The following is a 23,622-nucleotide window of genomic DNA, read 5'->3' as shown; positions in this document are numbered from 1 at the left end:
AAAAACCAAAAATGTGGAAGCATCTCGCAAACATAATGCTAACTAATGGTATTGTTATTAATTAATCATAAAGAGGATCTTATAGGGGAACAAAATTTGCCACCCCAAAATGTGTCTCTTTGGCATAAGGATTATTTTAGGCTGATTATTTTTAAGAAACAGAAAGACTCAGGAAGTTTTGCTTTTTACCTCTCCCTTAACTGCCTAAAAGAATTTAGATAGAGGGCCTGGTCCAGGAGGAGCACTATCTGCAGAGATAATCTGCAAAGAACATGGGTTGGGTGTGATGGGAAGAGCTCAGCAGGGCCTGGAAGATCAAAGTCCTCCTGTGTCCCATTGTCTTTGCAGGGCATGGCAAATATTTGTTTACTAAACATTTGTTTTCCCCTCTTCCTTTAAATTGTCTTCCTCACCTTTGAAGTCCCGGACCCCTACCCCTTTTCTCTTTAGCTCAGGATGGCATATAAACCTCAATTGCCTGACTGTCAGGGAACCTCCTATCTTTGGGGTTCCCCTACATACGTAATTAAATTTGACTTTCTCCTGTTCACCTGTCTTATGTCAATTCAATTCTTACACCATTCAGAAGAACCTAGAAAAGAGGGAGGAAAAATTTCTTCCTCCCCAATGATCTTGACTTGGCAATAATTGCTTCAACTATTTCAGTAACTTAGTTACTTTTAGCTTAACTGGCTAAAGCTTAAATGTAAGCAGCTTACTTGCATCTCTAGGAATAAAATGAGAGTCTCCATCAAGATACTTTGTTTGTATTAAGTCAAAAATTAATGTTATTATTTTCCTTTTCATGTGTTAATATGTAAAGTCTTGGATTTTTTTTTCTATCCAAATCTTTCCCAAACAGAAAATAGATGTTGCAGCTTTGCACTCTATTACTATCATAGTTCCTTACAAAATTCAAGTTTGTTTGATTTTATATATAGAGAAATAAACATATGTGTTACAATTCCAGAAAGTCCAACACAGAAATCAGGATCTAAAAAGTGGCTAAACTGGGAATTATTCTTCAAATTATAAAAGTATTCTTTATCTTACAAGTGAATTCATTTAGCAAGAGACAGTAGGTCACAGTAGTTAAGAGAGTAGGTTTGGTTGTAATTCAGAAACGGATTTGAATCCCAGCTGAGGTACTTCCTAGCAGTGGGACTTTGGACGAACTACTTAACTTGTCCAAACCTCAGTTTCTATATCTATAACATAGGGATAATATCCAACTTTTCAGAGAAGCTGTAAGAACCAAGTGGTATACCGGTGCATAAAGTGGTTAGCACAGTACAAGGCAAATTAAAAGCACCTAAAAACAGTATCTATTATATGACTGACTTTGTATATTTCTAAATAGATATTAAGTAAAAATGAAGATGATCAATGCAAAAACAGTAACAAAAATTTATGTTGAATTCATGTTCTGAGTAGCATCCTTTTCAAAGCGTACACTTTTTTCAAGTATTTCTTGCAAAATAGATCCTAAGCTATTTGATGCCTTATCAAAACTCAAGAAACAGAATGGTAGGAATGACTTTTAGCACAGAAAACACTGTCTTAAATGGCATGAAGAATTTGTCCTGTCCTGCTTCCTATATAAAGGATGAAATAAAAATGAATAGTTCTAATTTTTACTAACCCTGACTGATCACCTTGTGCACTTCTACCATGGAGAGACTGACAGTACAGAAAGGAATCAGATTGAATGGCAAATGCCCTCCTGACTCACAAAAAGGGAAGAAAAATCTTCTCTCTGCTGATGGCATGGTTGTCTTAGCATATTCTAGGAGAAGCCTCAAGAAGACACTGAACATGCCATGTGACATAAATGGCAGAAGGAAAGGCTTTAGGATCAATTATGTTAAAACCCAAATCACCACTTTTGACTTTCTTTACATGCTGAAAAAAATACTAAAATTATTTACAAAAGTTTAACATGTATAATGTTTCATTAAAATATGGCTTCTGAAATTTTTACCCACAGACTCTTAGGACAAGATCACTCTTCCATGCTTTATAGGACTAATTCTGAGGCTTCATTTTGTACTTATACAAGCATCTGTATGGATCCAGAGATACTTTCTGAGAAATAGTATTGTCAATGCCTACTGTCTACAGCCTTGCAGAAACGAGCCAGTTCTTCCCCAGGCCAAAACACAAGTCATTATTAAATCCCTGCCTTGCCTGCTTTAAATACATGCCAGAGGAAAGGGATATGGATTTCTTTCAATCAACAATACAGAAAAATAATTACATTTCCAGTACTTGCCTGTGATCTTAATTTTCAATTATCTGATTAAAGATGCTCCTACAAAAAAATAAAAATAAAAATAAAAAAAAGAAACTAAAAATAAAACAAAACAAAAACATTTGGTTGTGGGATCAAAGGGGAAACCCAGACAAGAATTACTAGGAATAGCTTCAGATGTAAGCTGGAAGGAGACTTCCTTTTTTGCTTAATCACCCACCCTTCCATCCTCATAAAAAATGTAACCACAAGAAGTGGGCAGTTTTCATATTGTTATTTTCAAGTTCCACTTGCAAAAGAAAAATCACACAGATACAGATCTAAAGGAGGCTTTTGCATCTGCTACCGTGGCATACAAAGCCACATGCTTAGCCAGTTAATACATCTGTACTGCCAGTAGAGAAAATAAATGTGGCAGTTTCCAACGACAAATTGTAGGATTAAACTCTGGTTGTGGAATGATTTCAACGTCACTTACAGAGTCAGAAAAAGTTTAGAGTTAAAAGGTCCTTAGATATTACCTAATATAACCCTTCCATCTTATTGATTAGAAAAATTGAAAGAGGTTAAATGACTTATCTAACGTCACGAAACAAGGAGGTGGGAGATTTAGGACTAGAACCCTTGACTCCCAATCAAGAGCACTTTTCACTTTCTGAGACTAAAGAAATTGTAAACAAGGAATACATCAGTATTTCATTAAAAAATAGCAATTATGATAAAGCAGTGGGGAGAAAAAAGATCATCATTTCAACAATGATACAGCAAAAAACACTGAAACTTTATTACTATTTTAAAGAAATTTGTGCTAATTCAATAAAGATATTACTTTCTCTTATGAATTTTTTTCCCATTTACTGTTTTGTATTACTTGAAATTCCAGCTTCAACTAATAACAAGCATAATTGTCATCAGCGATCAAATGGAGATCTTTACTTCTGTCTCAGGAGCACAACAGGGTGAACAGAGGCAGTATCCTAGGAGGCTTAGTCTCTTCTGTAACAGTACTCCTATGAATGCTTCTTTTTGTATGCATTTTGCATACTGGCCTCAGTATACTCCTTCGCCTTTCCCTGAGATCACCATTCAGCTAGTCAGAACTACTTGAGGAGTAGGAGAGACAGTAGGGTGACTTTAAGCTGTGACTCCCTAGCCAAGAATTCTACTTTTATTTTGGTTTGAGGGCCTTCTTCACCCTGAAGGATCTTTTCATCCCCTGAGGGATTCTGTTTCCCTTACCCCCAATCTTCCCTAAACAAAATAGCAAGAGACTGTGAAAGGCAAGTGGCTTTACAGGCCACTCAGGTTCAAACTCTCATCTGCTGCAGATTTTTAGACCTTCCAAATATTCAAAGCCACATATCATACTCTCTTAAGTCTTTCTCTTTCAAGCTAACAGTAACCTCTAGAAAAATTCAGGGTAAGATATACTGGGGACTATGAAATTTATTCTATGACTGAAATCTCTTAATTGCATCATTTCATATTAAATACAGAGGATTTATTTAACTGAAGTTTATTACATGTAAACAATCCTCTTTTTCAAGCATTGAGAAAAGTAGCAATAACTTTTCTTAAATCCAAAGAAAATACTATTTTAAAAGTAACTTGGTCACTTAATCACTCCAAATATAGACACAGAAGAATATTACAATATAAGAATGGTACTAGTCTCCTGAAATGTAGATGACACCTGTACATGTGTAAATATGGATCTGACTCCCCAGATAATGACAAACAAGGTTGTAATCAAAATGCTAAATGCAAATTTCTAGCTTTTTGAAAGTTGTTTATTTTGACTTTAAAGCCTTATAAACTAAATGAAAAAATAAAATAGTGTAGTATAAACCTTTATAAAGTAATTTATAATTTTCCTCAAAAATTATTAGAGAAACTCTAAGAATACAGATTAATAAAATCAGAGTTATTAAGAAAGTCTTGGTTCTTAAATCATTCTTGAAACTTTGTAAAAGAGTATCTGTAAAAATAATATTATTCTTTTCTAGGATAGATCACCAAATCACAAAGACACTGTAATATTTATATTAACATTATTTCATCATTTTCTTCAAATAACAAAACATACAAGCTATAGTGTATGTTGTACATCTTAAACTTACACAATGTTATATGTCAATTATATCTTAATGAAACTGGAGACAAAAAAACTGGTATACATACAAGGCCTGCTTAAGATATATCGATAGATCACAAAATTGGAATTATAAGCAAAAAAATTTCTAATTGGCATTATGCAGTCTTCAAATGAGAGACGTGTGAGACAGTTTAGAGACAAGTAGAACAATGACTATGCTAAAGTAGAGTCAGCATACAGAGGATTCAGAGCAGTGTTTTTAATGCAATGTGCTTTTTCCTTCCTGTTCTCTTAGGCAGTAGAGCACAGACATAGAGTAAAGGCTCTGGAGTCAGACAGACCTGAGTTTGAATCCGGGCTTCACTCTGTAACCTTGAGTAATTACTTAATATCTCTCTGCCTTAGCTTCCTCACTGTATAATAGAGATAATAAATAATTGTACCTATCTTCTAAGTTGGTTAGAAGGATTAAATAAGACAAGGCACATCAATGTCTGACCCAATAAATGTTAGCCATTGTTACTTAAGGAATATCTTTTCCATAGTTTCAGGATAAATATCGAAGACTTGGTGAACATAAAGATATAGACATATATAAAAATAATATACAACCTATTCAAGCCAATCTACATTTTATTCAAACAGGAATATAAATTGTTACAATTTTTATTGGTAAATATTAATAAATTATTATTATTATTTTCCTCATTTAAAACTGTATTTCCTTAATAAATAAAATTTAGTCATTAGGTCAAATATTAGTAGAAAGTATGGTTGATCCATTAAGAGTTAGTTTAGCAGTTCTCATACAGCATTAGCAGCAGTTACCCCTTTAGTTTTCTTCCCCTCACTGTGTCTGGCTCAGAACCTTAAACATGGTAGCTGCTAAACGCCTTGCTAATAATGGTAGGTGCTCAATAAAGCCGAACTGAATTGATTTTCAAGCAGCCCACTTGTACAGTGCTGTTTGAAATTTCGTTTGCAAGTGACAAAGCATTTAATTCTACACTTTGAGACAAGGTCAAATAGCATAATGGTTGAGAATACGGGTCTTGGAGACACAAAGACCTACATATGAATCCTGACTCTGCACAACATGATCCAGGGCAAGTTAATCTTTCTAAGCTTCCTTCCTTGTTAACGAAAATGGGATAATAAGGAATGGGATGTACTTAGCACAGTGCTGGGCATATGGAAAGTATTCATTTAACAAGTGATTTCAACTAAAGTTCAGATAAAGGAGCTTGAGATAGATCAGCGCACCCGGACTTGTAGAAAATGTTTTAAATTTTGGTGTTAAAGCCAAGGCACATAGTTTTCTTTCACGAGTGGGAAAACACCTCAATATCAGCCCTAAAGACTCCATAGCAACTTACACATATTTTCAACCATATGGATCTTTTCTTCTGTTATAAACTATATTTAGCACATATAAAACTTTCATATTGAAAATACTTCATAAATAAGCAGAAATTTTTTTAGAGAATATAAAAGTTTTAGAAAATAAGTACACTCATGAAATGCATTTAAAATTTGTGTTAACAATTAAAATGAAAATCTATATGCTTAGAGCAGAATTGTAATGTTCCTAAATTAACTGACTTTCTATTCTGCCATAACATAAACTTGGCTGATGCATCTCTGTCCTGTGATGTGATACAGCTTCCGAGAGAAAATAAAAATTTTAAGAGAAAACTTTAAAGTATTTGAAAATTCATATATCAGAGTAGTTTGGTATTCTGGCACTTTATTAAGGAGGGTGAGTAAAAATATAGTGAGCTACGGAAATTTTTATAAGGGGATCATAAATTCAAAGATAGCAATTCACGAAATGATAATTTTCAAATGCTTAAAAAATATAGTTTATTAACCTATTTAGATATATACCTCAGAGTATACCTCAGAGTTTTATGTAAAAGCATGACTAATATAATTTTCAAAATAATATTTTTTACCTTGATTTTTCTCCACTGGTGGGAAATTAAATGATGATAGGAAGAAGTTTATTACATCACAATAGTTTCTTTCCTTTTTCATTTATCTCTTGAGTAAAATTAGGAATTTTCAAATCATCTTTTATTTGTATATATTCTTATAGAAATAATACTAGAGGAACTTTTAAAATTAGCTATATTAAAATGCTATGCCTCTGTAACCAATTATAATATAGAATTTTATTATTAGTATTTCACAATAGCTTTTTATTGGAATTGGCTAAAATATTATAATTTTAAACTTCTAATTTTAGTTAATGCAAATTTCAACAGTTTTTTTAACCTAATAATGCTTCAGCTTTGGAAGACACAATGGGTTAAAAATTACATATATATATCTGAATATATATGTGCATATATGTATAAATGTGTATATATATATATACACACACACATATATCTATATACAGTTTCATCCAATAATTTATGCAATCAAAAAAACCAAAACTCTTATTGGCAATAGTTTTGACTTACACTTACAATATCTTTAATAAATTAAATAACAGGAAAGAAAACGCTTCTAGTACTATACTTACAGAAAAAGGAATGCATAAGAGAAATGTGTACTGCAAAATATCATAACATCTATTTTCTGATTTATTTTCAACTTTGCAATTAGGTTTAACCAAACAGAAAAATCTTAGAAAATTAAAGATATCAAAAGGCTTAAGATAAACCAAGCAGAAATTTTAAAAATCACTAACCCAAAGCATGCACTGCTCCTCTATGCCTGCTGGAGCTCTTGCTTGCTTTAATCACACGGACAGCACTTTCTTTGAACTGCAGCTCACAAAAATTTGCAAGAAATTTTGCCATTTCTTCTGTAATAGTATCCAGGTAAGTTTCTTTAATGAATTTCACTGTTGAGGATGGAGCTAAAATTTCACACAGTGTGTCAAAATCCTCTTTTATCATTGAGTATAACTTAAGCATTGTACTTTGGTATCCACGAAGCATTATGTCTAAATTTGATCCTCTGCCGTAAGAAGGAAAGCAGTTCTGTAGAAGTTTAGCCAACAGTTTATTCTGTATGTTTTGGTACTTGATTATAACTTCCAATTCTGGATAAAGAAACAAGAGTTGTTGTATGCACTGATTTTTCAACAAAACTTTTTGCTGTGAATTGTTTATTTCATTATGGCTTTGTAATTTGCTCACTAAGAAGCGTCGAAGATGTAGTCTTATATCATCCCATATATACTTTACATCCATAGAGGAATGATCTTCAACAGAATGAAGAGAAGTCCTAGAGAGGAAATGGAAAGATGTTCCACTTAGAGTAGATGGGAATGAAACGCTGCTCTGGCAGGAGAGGTCCCAAAGTAAATCCAGTATCATTTCTTCTTGATTTTGTTCATTCTTCAACAAATCTTGCTAATAAAAGTAAATTATAATGTTAGAAATACGATTAACTGTAAGAGTAACAGGAAAAAATGATTTCTACAGTTGTACACAATTTCATAATAATTCATTTCAATTTAAAATCAATACTCTGATGCTCCTCAAGATATTTTTTTTTTTTGCATTTGAAATTTAATCAATTCAGACATTTTAGAATGTAATGCCCAGGTGATGAACTATATTTTCAGTTAGATTTTCAGACATATAGTTTTTAGCCCTCATTGTTAGCCACCCCCAATCTAACCTGAGCTGTATGAAAGCTGTAGCTTAAAAATTCTAAGTAAAAATGTACAGTAAAACATCGATTGAAATGTATTCCTAAGACAAAATAAATTCAAGATCATGCCCCTAATTAATTCCTGGTAGATAATTTTCATGCCTGAATGAGTATACTTATTATTATAGAACCCCAAATGGACATACAAAATGGAGACGTTTAAATATAGTATGTGCCTAGGGGTTACTAATAGCTGCCATCCTGAGAAATAAAATTTAATACATCTAAAGACTTTAACTTTCATCTAAATTCCTTTTTGAGAACCATGTCATAAAAGATTTTACTTTGGAAATTAATCTGAAAATATTTCAGTTCTCTCCAAAGAAATAACTAACACAAAATGGGAAAAAAACACTCTCAGAATCATTCCCCAAAAGATGATATTTAATTATTCCTTTATATTTTCTGTTAACTGATAGAAAACAATGGTAGGTGTAATTATGAATAGTAAAGGGACCAAAAAATTACTTTCTTTTTGGACTTTGAATTATACATTCTCCTTACATGCTGACTTTCCTAATTATGTCTATTTCAGCTAATATTGAAATTAGTTTATATTCTTTAAGTAGCAACAAGCTGATTATAAGAAAAATGAAAGAAAGGTTCAAGTGGTATAAAATCAGGCTGGCTTTGAAATTTCTTGTTGACAAAGATATCACAGGTATTGTGATTCAGAATTATGAACAACTCCTAGACAAATTCCAGGAATTTGCTTTCAGTCATTCTAAGCATTACAATGTCTAATTTAGTGTTCTGTCTGTAATAAGTAACAATATCCAATATCTCTATAGTGTTTTATTATATAAAAGCACTTTTCTATACAGTCTCTGGCTTATTCGTAATGAAAAATTGGTTATAGATATTTAGAAATCCAATCTACAGATAAGCATACTAAAGTGCAGCGTGTTTTAAGTTATTTTCCAAATGTCACGAATAAAGTACAGAACTAAGAACGGATCCCTGGCTTCATTCTCCTTGTCCATGTTCTTTCTTCTACACTCTGGAGAGCCACAAGGTACATTGACCTTTCTGAAGTTTCTCTCTCTCTATTCTCCCTGTGTTTAGTTCTTTTGATACTTCTGGAATAGAAATGTCCTTAGATAGAGTCCAGGACATCAGCATTATAGTAAATTCTATAAAACAAATGAGTCATATTTGTGCCTTCACCTTGGGTTTCTTTAAATCAGTCAATAACTGTAAATATTAGATCAAGCAAAGAATAATAGATTACAGAGGTTTAAAACACATGTTTAGTATGATTGCTTAAATTTTGAAAAATAACTTCAGTATAACTGCCATAATGAGGCCCTCTGTTTCTTATTTAAATAGCTAGAGAATTAATAAAGAAAAAATTTTCTATGGAAAAAAATGGATGTATGAAAAATGCTGTCAAGATTGACACTTTTAGCATGGAAAAACTTGATAATAAAGTCGTTTTAATCTGGATCTGTTTTAATAATGTGGTTCTTCGCTCAAAATAACATGATCAATTATGTAAAAAAACCGAGGTCTGGAACAAGCCTATCAGTCTAATGAATTTGAGCAAAACTAAGGCAGCCTTTGCCCTGCAGTGAATAGAGAATGACTTATGTGTGACAGATTAAAAGATAATTAAAAGCTTTTGCTTTTAATTAAATGAGAAAGCATTATTACATTAATATTAATGAAATTCAATATACATGGCTCTTAATAGAAATTAAAGGAATAACTATATCCATATTTATTCTTCAAGGCTCCACCTTCAAGAGATAATGGGTGAGAGGATTTTCTTAAAAGAATAAGGCTTCAGGGCACATAGTCTTCCTTTCTCTTCCTTTTATTACTTTGTAAACATTAAAGAGACATCTGCAATAATAACAACAGCCAAAAACTATTTTCATCGGATTCTGTCATCCTAAGCCATCTACAACCTCAAGATATTTTCCACATCTGCGTTAGTCAATGTTTGATGTTTAGACAAAAACAGTGCCTTTTTTCCTCTAAATTAAATTAAAACCATAGCTATAGAAATACTGCTTTCTAACAATTGTGCTGTTTCTTTGGGAAACTGTTTTTGCAAGCTAGCCACGATTATAGATGTAGATGCAATAAAATAAAAATTTTAAAAAAGCCTTTGTACTGAAGGCTACAAAAACTTCTCTAACATGGAGTGTGGTCAGTATCAAGGAAGGACCAATGTGATGATTCACCATCAATTAACAGTGGTCTTGTATAAGTTGCCTCCTTGATTGAAAAGAACTGGATATGCCTGCAGGTTGGGGATGAAGGGAATTATAGACAAGGCTAACTTAATAGATAAATTGATGGCGATCTTATTATGTTTAATAATGAGCACAGAGAAAACGAGTAGTTATGAAAAGACACAAAATGTAATAAATATAAACCTCTTCTGGTAGATAATTGTGGTACATATCATACTTTGCGGTGCTGATATGGTATACATCACACCACAAATCACCCAGGAATTATAATGTTTAATCTTTATTTATATAAAATTTCATTTTATTGATAAAAATCATAATAAAAAATAAAAACAAATAGCTCACTGGATTCCACTGGGGATACAGAAACAAAACAAAACACAAGCCCCAACTCCAATATACGGCAGGCTAATATGGTCACTAAAATAAATATACACATAGTGAGGGACCGGCCTGGTGGCACAAGCCGTTAAGTGTGCGCGCTCTGCTGCGCTGGCCCAGGGTTAGGTGGTTCGTATCCCGGGCGTGCGCCGATGCACCACTTGTCAAGCTGTGCTGTGGCGGCCTCCCATATAAAGTGGAGGAAGATGGGCATGGATGTTAGCCCAGGGCCAGTGTTCCTCAGCAAAAAAAGGAAGAGGATTGGCAGATGTTAGCTCAGGGCCAATCTTTCTCACACACACACAAAAATAAATAAATAAATATACACATAGTGAAATTGAATGAATTGTATTTCTTGTTCACCCACCCCACTCCACTACAAAGCAAAGATTCTTTTTTTTACCAATGTTTTGAGGAATTTTATCAAATCTCCATGGGAAATGGAAGGTGACTTGAACGAATTATAATTATAGTCATTTAGCCACTCAAAACAGTCACTTGTTGTTTGCAGCTGCACATCTGGGCATTGTTTGTTAACTTCGGACTGTATTTCTTTAATGCAATGTTCTATGCTATAAAAAAGAAAAGAAAAAATTATTTTGGTAAGAAGTAGGTAATGGTTCCATCTCATAATATCACAGGCCCTGAAATGTTTGTATTTTGTACCTGGTTGCATACAATTTATAAAATTATAAAATATTCAAAAAGTTATAAACTATTTATATGATATGAAAATAATAACAGATTATATATTTTCATTCATAATTGAAAACTGAAAGTTCAAATTTTCTGGAAGTTTCATTTCAAATGCAATAGCAGAAATATAAGATATCTAGCTACTCAGAGATGAATTAGAAATTCTTTTGTGTTAAAACAAAAATCAAGCACAGATGCAATGAAGTAATGGTCCTCCTGATAGGCAGTGGATGGAAGGTAGAGATAAAATACTCTTGATTAATGAAGATCAGAAACGTACATTATCTAATAATAGGTAAATGACTATATAAAATTATGGTAAACTTCAATCAATAGAATATTAAGAAGTGACAAAGCAGATACAAAGAGTTTGTAATTTTAAAGGTTATAAAACATACATGCTGCATTTACACTGTTACTATAGCTAAGTACCTTTTCCTGCCATCGAAGTCCACTCTAAAAAACAAAAACATACTAAAAATTGCATGTAAAAAAAAAGACAAGAAGGAAATGAAACAAAAGGTTAATAGCAACTATCTTTGAGTGATGAAATTTGGTGCTTTTAATTTCACTTTTCTATATTTTCTAAATTTTTAGAAGGCATAAGATGAAACTCTTCATTTACCAAAAAAAATTAAATAAACTAAAAACAGAAAACATGCCCGATTGAATCTTCCAATATATATGTTTTAAAAACTCCATTCAAAGTATCCTTAGCTCTGAAACTAAAAAGATATACCCTGTTATTTTAATTTTCATATAAAAATCTGTGCATTCATGATTACAAATATTTGTGGGGCAAACTCGATGACCTTAAGCAGAATGTCATCTGTGGAGTCACATGGATATGACATATTACTACCACCTGATGGCAGCATATCTAAACTGCAAGAAAGCTTATAAACAAAATTATTTTGAAGCTGAATCCCTTCACCCATAACTGACAGCTATGCATTTGCTTCTTAATAGTATTAAGAAAGATCTGTTATTAAAAAGGTTAGTGCTATTTTGAAAATATCATTGCTATTAATTATATATTCCACATTGCTATTAATTATATATTCCAGATATAACCATGTAGGCTTTAGAAACCAAGCTCTGATTATTAAAATTGATGTTATATGAAAGACTTTTCCAAATTCATCAGGTGTGGTTGTCTGTAAAACATACACTGTAAAACTTTAACGAAGGCTTTTCAGGAGACTTCTCAGCATGATTGAATTCAAACTGAATTACCCTGAAACAAATACATTCTGAGAATCAAAGAGCCTTTTCATGAAAACAAAGAATTTACAAGAAAAACAATACCTCCTTAAGCCACAGGCCACTCAATTTCCTGATGGACAATCTTACTCGGGAATACCGAGTCAGTTCTAAGTATGACATGAAATTGGCATACATTTTCTTAACTTATGTAAGCACCTCTATGGACTGAGAAACATGATGCCATCAGCATACACCTTGACTCTAGGGACCCTTTATCAAAGGTTTTTATTATAGCATCCTCATGTGTCTCATTCAGTGAAATCTAATAGATTACAGCAATGTGAATTGGAAAGGCTCAGCGGCTAGTCTACCTAAATCTGTTTCAATCAGGACTCAGCTTTTAGGTTAATCTCTAACATCTGAATCTGGGTAGAGGCCAATAACTACAACTTATAAATAGGGTAAAGCCTTCAGAGGGCTAGATATTTTAGTAATTTGTCCAAACACTGATAAAGGGATTGAGCAGTTACGTTTCAGAGGACCTCCCTTGTTGATACAAACTAAGACAATTGAGCTGTTTTTAAAAACATTTTGTCACAAATTTTAGTGTCAGAACTTATCTGCACCTGATTTTGCTTGTAGTTGGCTAAATATCTTGTCATTCTGCAATTCATCACTGTCTATACATTTTGCTTTAAAAGTGCAATCATCTGAAGTCTGGAGATTTATTGCCTGATTATTACACAAAAGAAACTTTTCAAAATTGAAGATGAATGTCAGTTTGGTATGTAATTTGAACAATTTATCTTCCTTAATTAAGGTCAAAATTAATTTTTAACATCTAAAAGGTAATGTATTATTTTCATATATGTGTAGTAATATTGCTGATGGGAATAGTAATCTTGTGTGGGAGGAGGTCTATATATCCTTAGACTTAGATGATGTAAGATCTTAGTCTAGGTTTTCTGAAATAACATGGTACTTGTCTTTATTTTGGTTTAAGTGTTTTCTGTTTAACTATAAGTTGCTTCAAATTTTCTTCAGAAGCAAGGTCAATCATGAAAAAATAACCAAGGTAATTCAGCAAATAGAAATCCATGAAAACATCCTAAATGTCCATCAACAGGAAAATGATTACATAGTTATATTCATTCAGTGGAATAGAGCCATGAAAATAAATAAATTAGAAATACAGCTATCAACAAGGATGAATCTAACAAATATACTGTTGAGGGGAAAAGGGTACAAATGAATACACACAGTACGATACTATCCATATAATAGTTTGAAAACATGCCATACAATGCTGCATATTGTTCAGAATACAAGCATAAGTAGTAAAAGTGTAAGGAAATGTGCTGGAAAGATTAACATCACCAAATCCAGGCTGGGGATGGAAGTGGGATGAGACTGGGGAGAGGTATACGTGAGCTTTAGCAGTACTGCTAATGTTTTATTCCTTAAACCGGATGGTGGGCACATGAAGGTTTATCAGAGTACTCTTTATATCTTTTCGTACGTCTCAACATTTCTTAATAAATTTGAAACCCAAAGTGCTTTAATTATAATGACTCTGAATTATCCAAGTTAATGATGTGTGCAAGTGGATGCATTACTGACAGCCTGTGCGTAAATCAATTTACAAACCATTTTTAAAATGCAATATGCTTTTTTAAAGGATATCTGTGGTAATTTTCTCATTCAACACTCACTCCTAGATTCTTTGAGTGTAAAAATTACTTATTGAATGAAGGCATACTTGATATATGTTAACTGAATGCTGAATATGTGGTAGGCACTGTGATATATACTAGGGATCCAAACATGAATAAGACATGGTCCCCTCCCTAAAGGAATTCTGTCTAGTGAGAGAGACAGATCTGTAAATAAATAACTACAATACAGTAACACTTGATAAGAGGTGTGTACAACATACTAAGGGAGTACACAGGAGGGAGCCAATAAATGTGCCTTGTAGAAAAGGAGATTATATGCAAGGATATTGATGCTTTAAGAAAATTAACGGAATCATTGTACTTAGAATAACCCTGACACCTGACACCAGAGAATTCAGTGCTGATTATCTAATCTCACCGCCATGTCACTTTAAAACTATATTTATTTAGATAATAAAAAATAAGGATTTATTTTTATGGTCACAACTACATTTATACATGTAGGTATGTGTATATGTATATATGCACTATCTTACTTCTAAATGGATTGAGATGTCCTACAATTAAACAGACAGCATTGAATAACAACAACAACAAAAGAGCCTATTAGTATCGGGTTGGTGTAATTGAGGATAGGGAGAGGAACTGAGAAAAAAAGAAGCGAATAATTACATCATAAAATCTTGAAACTTAAGCTTATTGTAAAAGCTCTTTCAAGATTTAAAACAGGGCCGGCCCCGTGGCTTAGCGGTTAAGTGTGCGTGCTCCACTGCTGGCGGCCCGGGTTCGGATCCCGGGCGCGCACCGATGCACCGCTTCTCCGGCCATGCTGAGGCCGTGTCCCACATACAGCAACTAGAAGGATCTGCAGCTATGACATACAACTATCTACTGGGGCTTTGGGGGGAAAATAAATAAATAAAATCTTTAAAAAAAAAAAAAAAGATTTAAAACACATAGTCTTTATTATTAAGCCACAAAATAGTTCAAAGGAAAAGAAAAAGTAGTTTCCACTGGTAAAATTTATGAGATTTTTTTTTGATCAAGTTTGTAGAAAACATATATGTGTGCTTTCATAGAAGGTTAGGATTTTTACTTTTACTTTCTAAAATCAGGGTAGAGGTCTCATGGCAGAGATTAAAGGCTATTTTTACAGTATGAAAAATCTAAACATTAAAAAAATGTTTTGATGCTCTTGTTTATACTTCTTACCCACCATAAGTTCAGTATAACGAAAAGTTCTTTTCAATTCTATCATATGTGTTGAAAAACACAAATAGTTGTGAGGTAAATAGAGTTTTCTGGTTCTTAGATAAGCCCAGTTTATCTAGATTACTAAAACTCCTTGGAATTAACAGGTATTTAATAGGGAAGAGGGTGGATGTATAAAAACTAGTGTGGGTGTAATTAAACTATAAATCAGTCATGAGATAAAAACTTAATTTCCTGAGACAAAGATATTTCTGGATTACATATATATATGTGTGTGTGTGTATGTATATTTATTTATTTATTTATTTTTTGGTGAGGAATATTGTACCTGAGCTAATATCTGTGCCCATCCTCCTCTACTTTGTATATGTGACACTGCCACGGCATGGCTTGACGAGTGGTGTGTACGTCCGCACCCGGGATCCGAACCCGCGAACCCCGGGCTACCAAAGCGGAGAGCATGAACTTAACCATTACACCACTGGGCTGGTCCCTGGATAATATTTTTTTAAAGGTTGAGAAAAGGATTCATAAAACAACTACTTCAATGGCTAAAAAGTGCAGTAAGAAATTAAACATTTATGCTGAACTGTTTTCAATTTCAGAGAGGTTTTGGTTATTTCAAAATGTTTGAACTATACTTTCAAGGAAAAAACATCCTCAACACCAAATTATGTTAACACTATTTCTTTAAATCTTTCTCAAATGTATCCTCCCCTTTCCATTCCTATCATGAGTGAAAGACTGGGCTCAGGTTGTTATCAGCTCTCATTTGGACTATATTAATAGCCTCCTAAGATTCTCATCATTGTTAACCCACCTTTTGCTCAGTTATTCTATGAAAAACACAATATGCAAGAAACTTGAGCATTAGCACTCTCTGCTATTTGTTGCTTTATACCACCAATCCTCACCCCAAATTTAGAGAAGCTCTTGAATGGTCCAGATTGCTTCAAGAAAGTCCAGACCTAGTGTAGGGCTGTGCCAACCTAAAAAGTCTAAAGCACTTTCAAAAGAGTCAACCAATTGTGAAATACTCCCCAAACTTCCAGTCAATGGCAGAGTAGTCCTGGCAGTAGTAGAGTGAGCTGGAACTGACCAGAGTCAGCCTGGCATTATATCCCAAGACACAGTTAGATCACTTCTTCTCCCTCGTTAATTTATATCTGACTTGGGGTCACTTTTCACAGACTGTAGTGACGGGAGCGAGACAGAAGTGGCACAGGGCTATGTCAACAATATAAAAAGAATTTTCCAGATATGTTCTATAGGGATATGAGGATATGACAGTTTAATACCCATGACAAGCAAGAATAAGTTAATGTGTTTTCTTTTTATCTATGGAGGCTTGTCCAGTAATTTCAGCACAATTACTAAAGTCAGAATGTGGTCTATCCAATAAAACCATGCAAACCGAAATCAAGAGGAGAAAAGCAGGGAAACTGTACTGGCATTTACTCTGGGCCGATTCCCTTGATTCTCTTCCTGAAAAAGAGAGAGGGAGAACATGTGTAACAATGAGAATCAGAAGAGATCTGGGAATCATCGAGTCTACATCGTTATCTCCATTGCCCGGATAAATTCAATCACTAAGCCAGACATTTGACTACAAGTTACAAACTGAGGACTTTAATAATACCTCGGGCCACCTTGTGAGGAGGCAGGACAAACAGCATGCATTCTCATATACTGCCTATGGGAAAGGAGACAGTTGCAGCACTGCCGAAGAACAATTTTGTGACAGCTAACTGTACAACTTCTAAGAGATTACTGCATAGATAAACTCTCATAAGAAAGGAAGGACACACACACGCATGCATGCGTGCAGTAACGGCAGAAAGACTGCAGTTCATGTGAATGCTCAACAAAAAGGAACTGGCTTAATAAATTGTTGTACACCCACATAGGTAAAATTTAAAAAAATAAAGTAGAATCATATGGAGAGCTTTTCAAAATACATTAAGTGAAAAAAATCTAATTGCAGCACACACATATAATTCCCATTTGTGTAAAAAAGGAAATGTATTTTTGGGTGCATGCAAACATATGTAGAGAATATTTCTGGATAGTTATACAATAATTTATCAATATAGGTTCCCTCTGAAGAACAAGACTAGCAGGATCAGAGGAGTAGGGAAATTTTTCCTCATTTCTGCCCTTCTGTACTCAACTTGTCCTTATAACTGCTTTTCTCTACTGTCTGAAATTTTCCATGAGTATGTGTTACTTTTATAACAGAAAAATACTTAATCAAAAAGAAAACTAGCATTTGATGACAACTTCCTCTATCACATTCTACTCATCTAACTTTGCACTACTTTAAAATAAAGCAAACACAATAGATGCCTAACAAATATGTCTAACACACATTTATCTTCTAGCCTACTTTATCCAGGACTGTTTTCGGCAGTGGGAATATAGTGATGAACAGTTACAGTCTTTAGAGTAGAAATGAAGGGAGTAATATTACCAGCTTCCAGCCCCTCAACTCGGCTACCAGGTCCCATAGAAGGGTATTCTTAGTCTAGAATTAGGATTGTGATTAGCAACGGCCGTGGTGTTAGTGACCCTGTTTGGACAAGGTGTTGACTCTGCTGAATCCCTGACAAGGCTCTTTTCCAGGGAAAGCTGGTGAGGTTGGGTTAGATCTCAGGGCATCAATCATCTACCAGGAAAGATGAGCCACCACAGCAGTCACATCTTGTGACCAGGGCTCAGTCCCCTTTTAGTATTCCCTCCTCTGTTCTTACTCTCACAGCTGGGCCAGGTCTTCACCAGACACCTCAGGTTGTTACCTCCGGAGCGACGGATTACTTCTCATCGGCCCGTTAACTAAGATCCTCAGTGGGAAATGGCCTCACTATTGTTGGCTCAATCTCCTTATCAGGTATGGATTTTTAGTACAATATTATTCATACTTTGGTATCATAAAAGTTTATAAACAGGCAGACACTTGCTTCCCTTTTCTTATTCACCACAGAAAGATAATTATAATAATATTCTTTAGGAATATCCTCAAACAATAATTCTTTATTGTCTTACGTGTATTTGGCCAAGAGCAGGTGAAGGTAACACACATTAAAATAAAAGTTATACTTTAAAAAAATGTCTAATACTTAAAATGTATGTATTACTTGAAAGAATCTCTTAACAAACATCTAATGAAGCCCTAGATCTCATACTTACCCCTACTCAACTCAGCCTCCTAAAGCAGAGGTCTAAGGGAAGCATTGAAGGCACAGAATGTAGGATGATGGAAAAAAGAGTAAGGAAGACCATAGATGTTCCAATAATGGAGCTAATAGTGACAGAAAATGATGAGGATAAAGTGGTTCAATAGGCCACCATGAGACAGAGTGGCTCACTCACCCCCACTTCTAGCTGCGTGCATCACTGGACTTCAGGTTGAGAGCTTCAGTGGGAGGATGCGAGAAGTTTAAAAAATAGGAAATATGAAGGGGTCAGGGAAAGTTTAGGCTACTGAGCTGATGAGGCCCAGGATGCTGCCCGCCTGGGAGGCATTTTTAATTCTGGAGGACGTGTGTACTGAAAGGAGCCCAGACGGAAAAAATTGGAAAGTGGCTCTTTGGGTCTTACTCTGGGTTCAAGGATAGGTAGGGAAGTCTTTCAGGTTTCTCTCCATGTGCCCTGGTCTTGTTCAGTAAAATAGCAGAAGAGGTAGGGATTCTGACAGATAGGGAGTACAGAAGAATAGAGAAATGCAAAAGAGAAGTACAAACACAGGACGTTAAAGAACGAGTAAATATTCATTTCCATCCTCTTGTTATTATTAAATAAGTGCCAAAATACCACCAGAAATAATAATACACAGTACAGTCTTTGAAATGACTAATTTTCATTTTATATAATTTGCTAAGGCCAAAAAATATATTAATGTGTGTCCACTAGGCAGATTTGTGGTTCTGCCATGAGAAGTCCAAAGTTGATAGCCTGAAGATTTGAAGATTTGTTTTGGCTACTTCTCCCAGACCTTTAGGTCATCATGTGGAAAACTCTAAAGAAAATTTTCATATACAAATTCAAAAAATTTAAGCATTATGTGAAAAATAAGTGTAATCTATGGAATATGTATCCTCTATGAATAAGCATGGTTACATTTATAGAAACCATGCATCCAGAATTCTGTCACAATATAAGGTTAATACTCCCCCTCCCATCCCCCGCATCTCCTGGATTAAGACAAATAATATTATCCATGGTAGTACTTATTATTATTTCTTTAAGACAAAAAAAAATGAGTAATCCTGCACCAGTACCAGCAAAACTTACATCCTGAGGTACACAGAAAGATTGTCTATAATTAGAAAACAGAAAGGTAAAATAAATGCTTAATGATATAATTATATCTATCCAACTGAACATTAAGAAGAGAAAAATCATTCTATGTCATATTGTGAGCCCAAGAGAACTTCTAATACCTCAATATCTTATTAAACTAATAACAAGTTCCATTCAGCTCAAAAAATATTTCAGTGCTACGTGTAGTTTTCTGTTACTGAACTAACTGAGTCTGTGGATACAACATTCATAGTCTTCCTCTTTGGCAGGTTATTTATCCTCCTGTTACAAACTTTGATATGTGTTAAAAGTAAATGATTCATTGTCACTGATTTCCACTGTCAAACCTACGAGTCACCTAGCTCTGACTCGAATGGAAATGAGGATGCAAAAGTGAAAATGGTCTGAGAGAAGGACAGCCTCTCTTGAAGGGCAGTTGGAGCTTCAGTGACCTCTGGGCACTCTGGTCCATTCTGGTGAATCACTGCTTTGGGGAAGCAAAAGACCTTGTGGCTCATAAAACCTGATGATATTAAGAAGAGAGAAGGAATTCACACTTAGATGTCAGGGTCACTGCTAGAAATACAACTTTAAAAATTCAAAGGTAAGGAAAAATACCATCTTTAAAAATGAATTACTAATGTTTTTTCCTTTGAAAGTATTGGGAAAACCCATATCATACAGACGTTCATTACTAATTCAATGTACACTATTGAGAGATAAATAGAACTGTTAGAATACAAAAATGCCAAGGGTAATTCAACTACTGCAGTGTAAGTGTGGCATAACTGATTTGTCATGACATACAATTTTCTAAAAGCTATTCTGTTAGAAGGCAATAAATGAGTGCATAAATGATTTATACTCTTCTGAACCATGGTTATTATTCAATACTTTATTTTCAAAAATATATACACCCTATACTATTATGTTTATTCTCTAGAGTATAATAAAAACATAATTGAATTTGATGAAAAATAGACTTGATTCTAAATGTAGCACACAGCACACACAGCTACTCCCTTATTTTATCCCTTGTGAAGATCAATGGTCACTTCAGGTGGTTCTGCTCTATGTTCATTTTAATATATGGGCAATAAAATATTTTTAATTTAAAAATTATATCCTTATATTCCATATCATATTTTTTAATACTAACATCTGAGTTTTGACCTAAATAACAATTTATGAATGCAAAATACAATATTTTGTGTGTGTGTGTGTGAGATTAGCCCTGTGCTAACATCTGCCAATCCTCCTTTTTTTTTTGCTGAGGAAGACTGGCCCTGGGCTAACATCCGTGCCTATCTTCCTCCACTTTATATGGGATGCCGCCACAGCATGGCTTGCCAAGCAGTGCATCGGTGCGCACCCAGGATCCGAACCCGCGAACCCTGGGCCGCCGCAGAGGAGTGCGCGCACTTAACTGCTTGCACAACCGGGCCAGCACCAAAAATACAATATTTTAATCACTGTTTTACTTCTAAATGTTTCTTATTGACCAGGTAGGGCAGGAAATTAACCACAGATGGTTTAGCAAATAAAAATGAAGCCATCTGTAGCAAAAGTATCAGAGTTCAGTGACTTGTTTTGTTTTGATAGAGCCTAAATGCCATGAGTGAAGGTTACCTTTTTAAAAATATTTAAAATTTGTTTTAATCTAACCATCTCTGAAATTTACATAAATGACTTGTTAATCTATTTAAGCTAATACTATTTTCATTTATAAGTTTCTTTAGGTTAGAAATTGTGTCATGCAACATGTAAATATATAATATATAAATCGCATAAATACATAATTACACTAAAGTTTAATACAGTTATTTTACATTTACATAATATCAGTTATAATATACACTCTCTACAGTATGGTTGTCATATATATATGCTATCTTTCAAAACACATATATATAGTAAGGGCAAATACAAATTAAAATAAGAGGTTTAATTCTCCCTGTTGAAAATAAGAGAAAAGGTTTCCCTCTCTTCCTTTCTCCTAAAACATTTACCTTAGAAACTTGTAATTAAAAGTACTTTTTTGTATCTTTGAAATGTATCCCTTGGAAGACAAGACAGGCCTTTTGTCAGCTTTCTCAGCCAGGACTATCTTTTTCAAGAACCTGGGAGCCATCGTTTCGAAATGCAAACAAGGGAGATAGCTCTCCTATTCCCAAGTTCCTGTGGGAGAGTAGGAGCTTAACTTGAGTGGGTGACTTGTTCCAATTTTCAAAACCACCTCTTGTCATAAAGATATGAGAAGTTTGTTTCTCCTCAGGATAAAGCCAACACAGGTGTTCTTTAACCACAGTGAGTTAGGATGAACTATATGTGACAAAATGTGCTGTCAAATCTTCTACTTGAGGCTAGTTACTGTTTATCTTGAAAACATGTATGTAATGGCTTGTACCTACTAAGCTATATAAAGGGAAGTGATTCCTTTCTGTCTTTGTAATCTGAGCAATTTGCCTGTGGTGTGCCTTGCATTCTGCTTTAATGCCTGTTGAATAATAAAAATGTTTTCTTTCTCTTCTACCTTTGTAGCGAGGATTTCTGGGGTGGGATATTTTTAATTATAATTCCCCAACAATATGCTATCTTTTGAATTTAAGTTATTTATGCCTATTGTTATAATGATGAAAAATTAACTATATTCTCAAATAAAACTTGAGGAAAAAAAATCATAGGAATATTTCATTTGCTTGGTTCAGTTTCTTTGACAATTCAACATAACTGTACCTTGAACTTTAAAAAAGGAAATACTACGTATCATTCTAAAACAGAAATTTTTACTGTGGTTTGCACATTTGTAACCCACATGAGGTGAATTATTAAAACTTCTGATCAAAAGAATTCAAGTAAGTGATCTGACTCAAGGTCACACAAATACATACAAAAACACAGTCCTTTCTACCATAGGACATGTCTTAGTGGGAAACTACTGAGCTGTCCTTGCTTTCCCCCATGATTGGTAACACTAACTTTTGGAGTAGATGATGAAGACTAATCTGGCAGAGCAACTCTATAGAGTCCCCAGCCTCCCAAGAAAATGAGAAGGAGACTTAAAATGACAAACATTACATTAAAATAACTTATTTTTAATGTTCTGTTTTCAGCAACTCAAGCAATCCATGGCCTTATACTACCATTTCAATATCTTAATTTCAAATTTTTAATTTCTGTGCTTACCTATCACACGAGAATGCTTAACTCTAATTAATGAAAAACCAGGCCATTAATATTGGCAAGCTCTAAGAAATCATTTTATAGCAATTCTGTGAAATTTAATTTATCTATTTGAAGGCAGTGCCTATATTTTCCAGGTTTATTAAAAGTACTAATCTGATAAGGGCAATCGTGTTAAATTTGAGGGTGGAGGGTCTAATCAATTTTTTTTTCAGGAAAGTTAATGATAATTAAAACCTAAAATTATCTAATAGTAAGAAACACTAAAACTAGACTAAGTAAAGCTGGAGTAAATAAAACATGAAATCAACTTGTTTTAAATAATTAGCAATATTTACCTTGCAGCATTTTGTTCTATCTTTTCATCAATGTCACTGAAGATCTGTTTAAACTCCAAGTCTCCAGGAAATGAATTTAACAAACAATGTAGGTCAAATGAATTATGAGAATATTCATCTCCCCAATCCATTCTGAAGAATAAGAATAAAAAACATGTGAGTTCCCCCAAAATGAAGAAACAAATTATGAGAATATTCATCTCCCCAATCCATTCTGAAGAACAAGAATAAAAAACATGTGAGTTCCCCCAAAATGAAAAAACGAATTATGAGAATATTCATCTCCCCAATCCATTCTGAAGAACAAGAATAAAAAATATGTGAGTTCCCCCAAAATGAAGAAAAACACCTCAAAGTTTGTGATACTAAACCAAAAATAATAATTCACATTTATAGGCAAAATGAAATATAG

General features: G+C 33.9%; 1 protein-coding gene across 2 annotated transcripts in view; it reads right to left on the bottom strand.

The window, feature by feature from the left end:
- KIAA0825 (KIAA0825 ortholog) overlaps nt 1-23,622 on the bottom strand; it is a 355,127-nt gene that overhangs the window by 314,343 nt on the left and 17,162 nt on the right. For both annotated transcript variants that reach the window (XM_087430038.1, XM_087430037.1), the window contains exons 2-4: nt 23,211-23,342; nt 11,004-11,172; nt 7,045-7,714 (exon numbers count right to left, since the gene is read on the bottom strand). In XM_087430038.1, coding sequence (XP_087286164.1) covers nt 7,045-7,714; nt 11,004-11,172; nt 23,211-23,342 — 971 coding nt within the window. The remainder of the gene's footprint in view (nt 1-7,044; nt 7,715-11,003; nt 11,173-23,210; nt 23,343-23,622) is intronic.

Source organism: Ceratotherium simum, chromosome 4 (genome assembly GCF_057802395.1).
Source record: "Ceratotherium simum simum isolate JZ-2026a chromosome 4, ASM5780239v1, whole genome shotgun sequence".
NCBI lineage: Eukaryota > Metazoa > Chordata > Mammalia > Perissodactyla > Rhinocerotidae > Ceratotherium > Ceratotherium simum.
The sequence above is the reverse complement of the archived record's forward strand: the minus strand, read 5'-3'. Positions and strand labels throughout refer to the sequence as shown.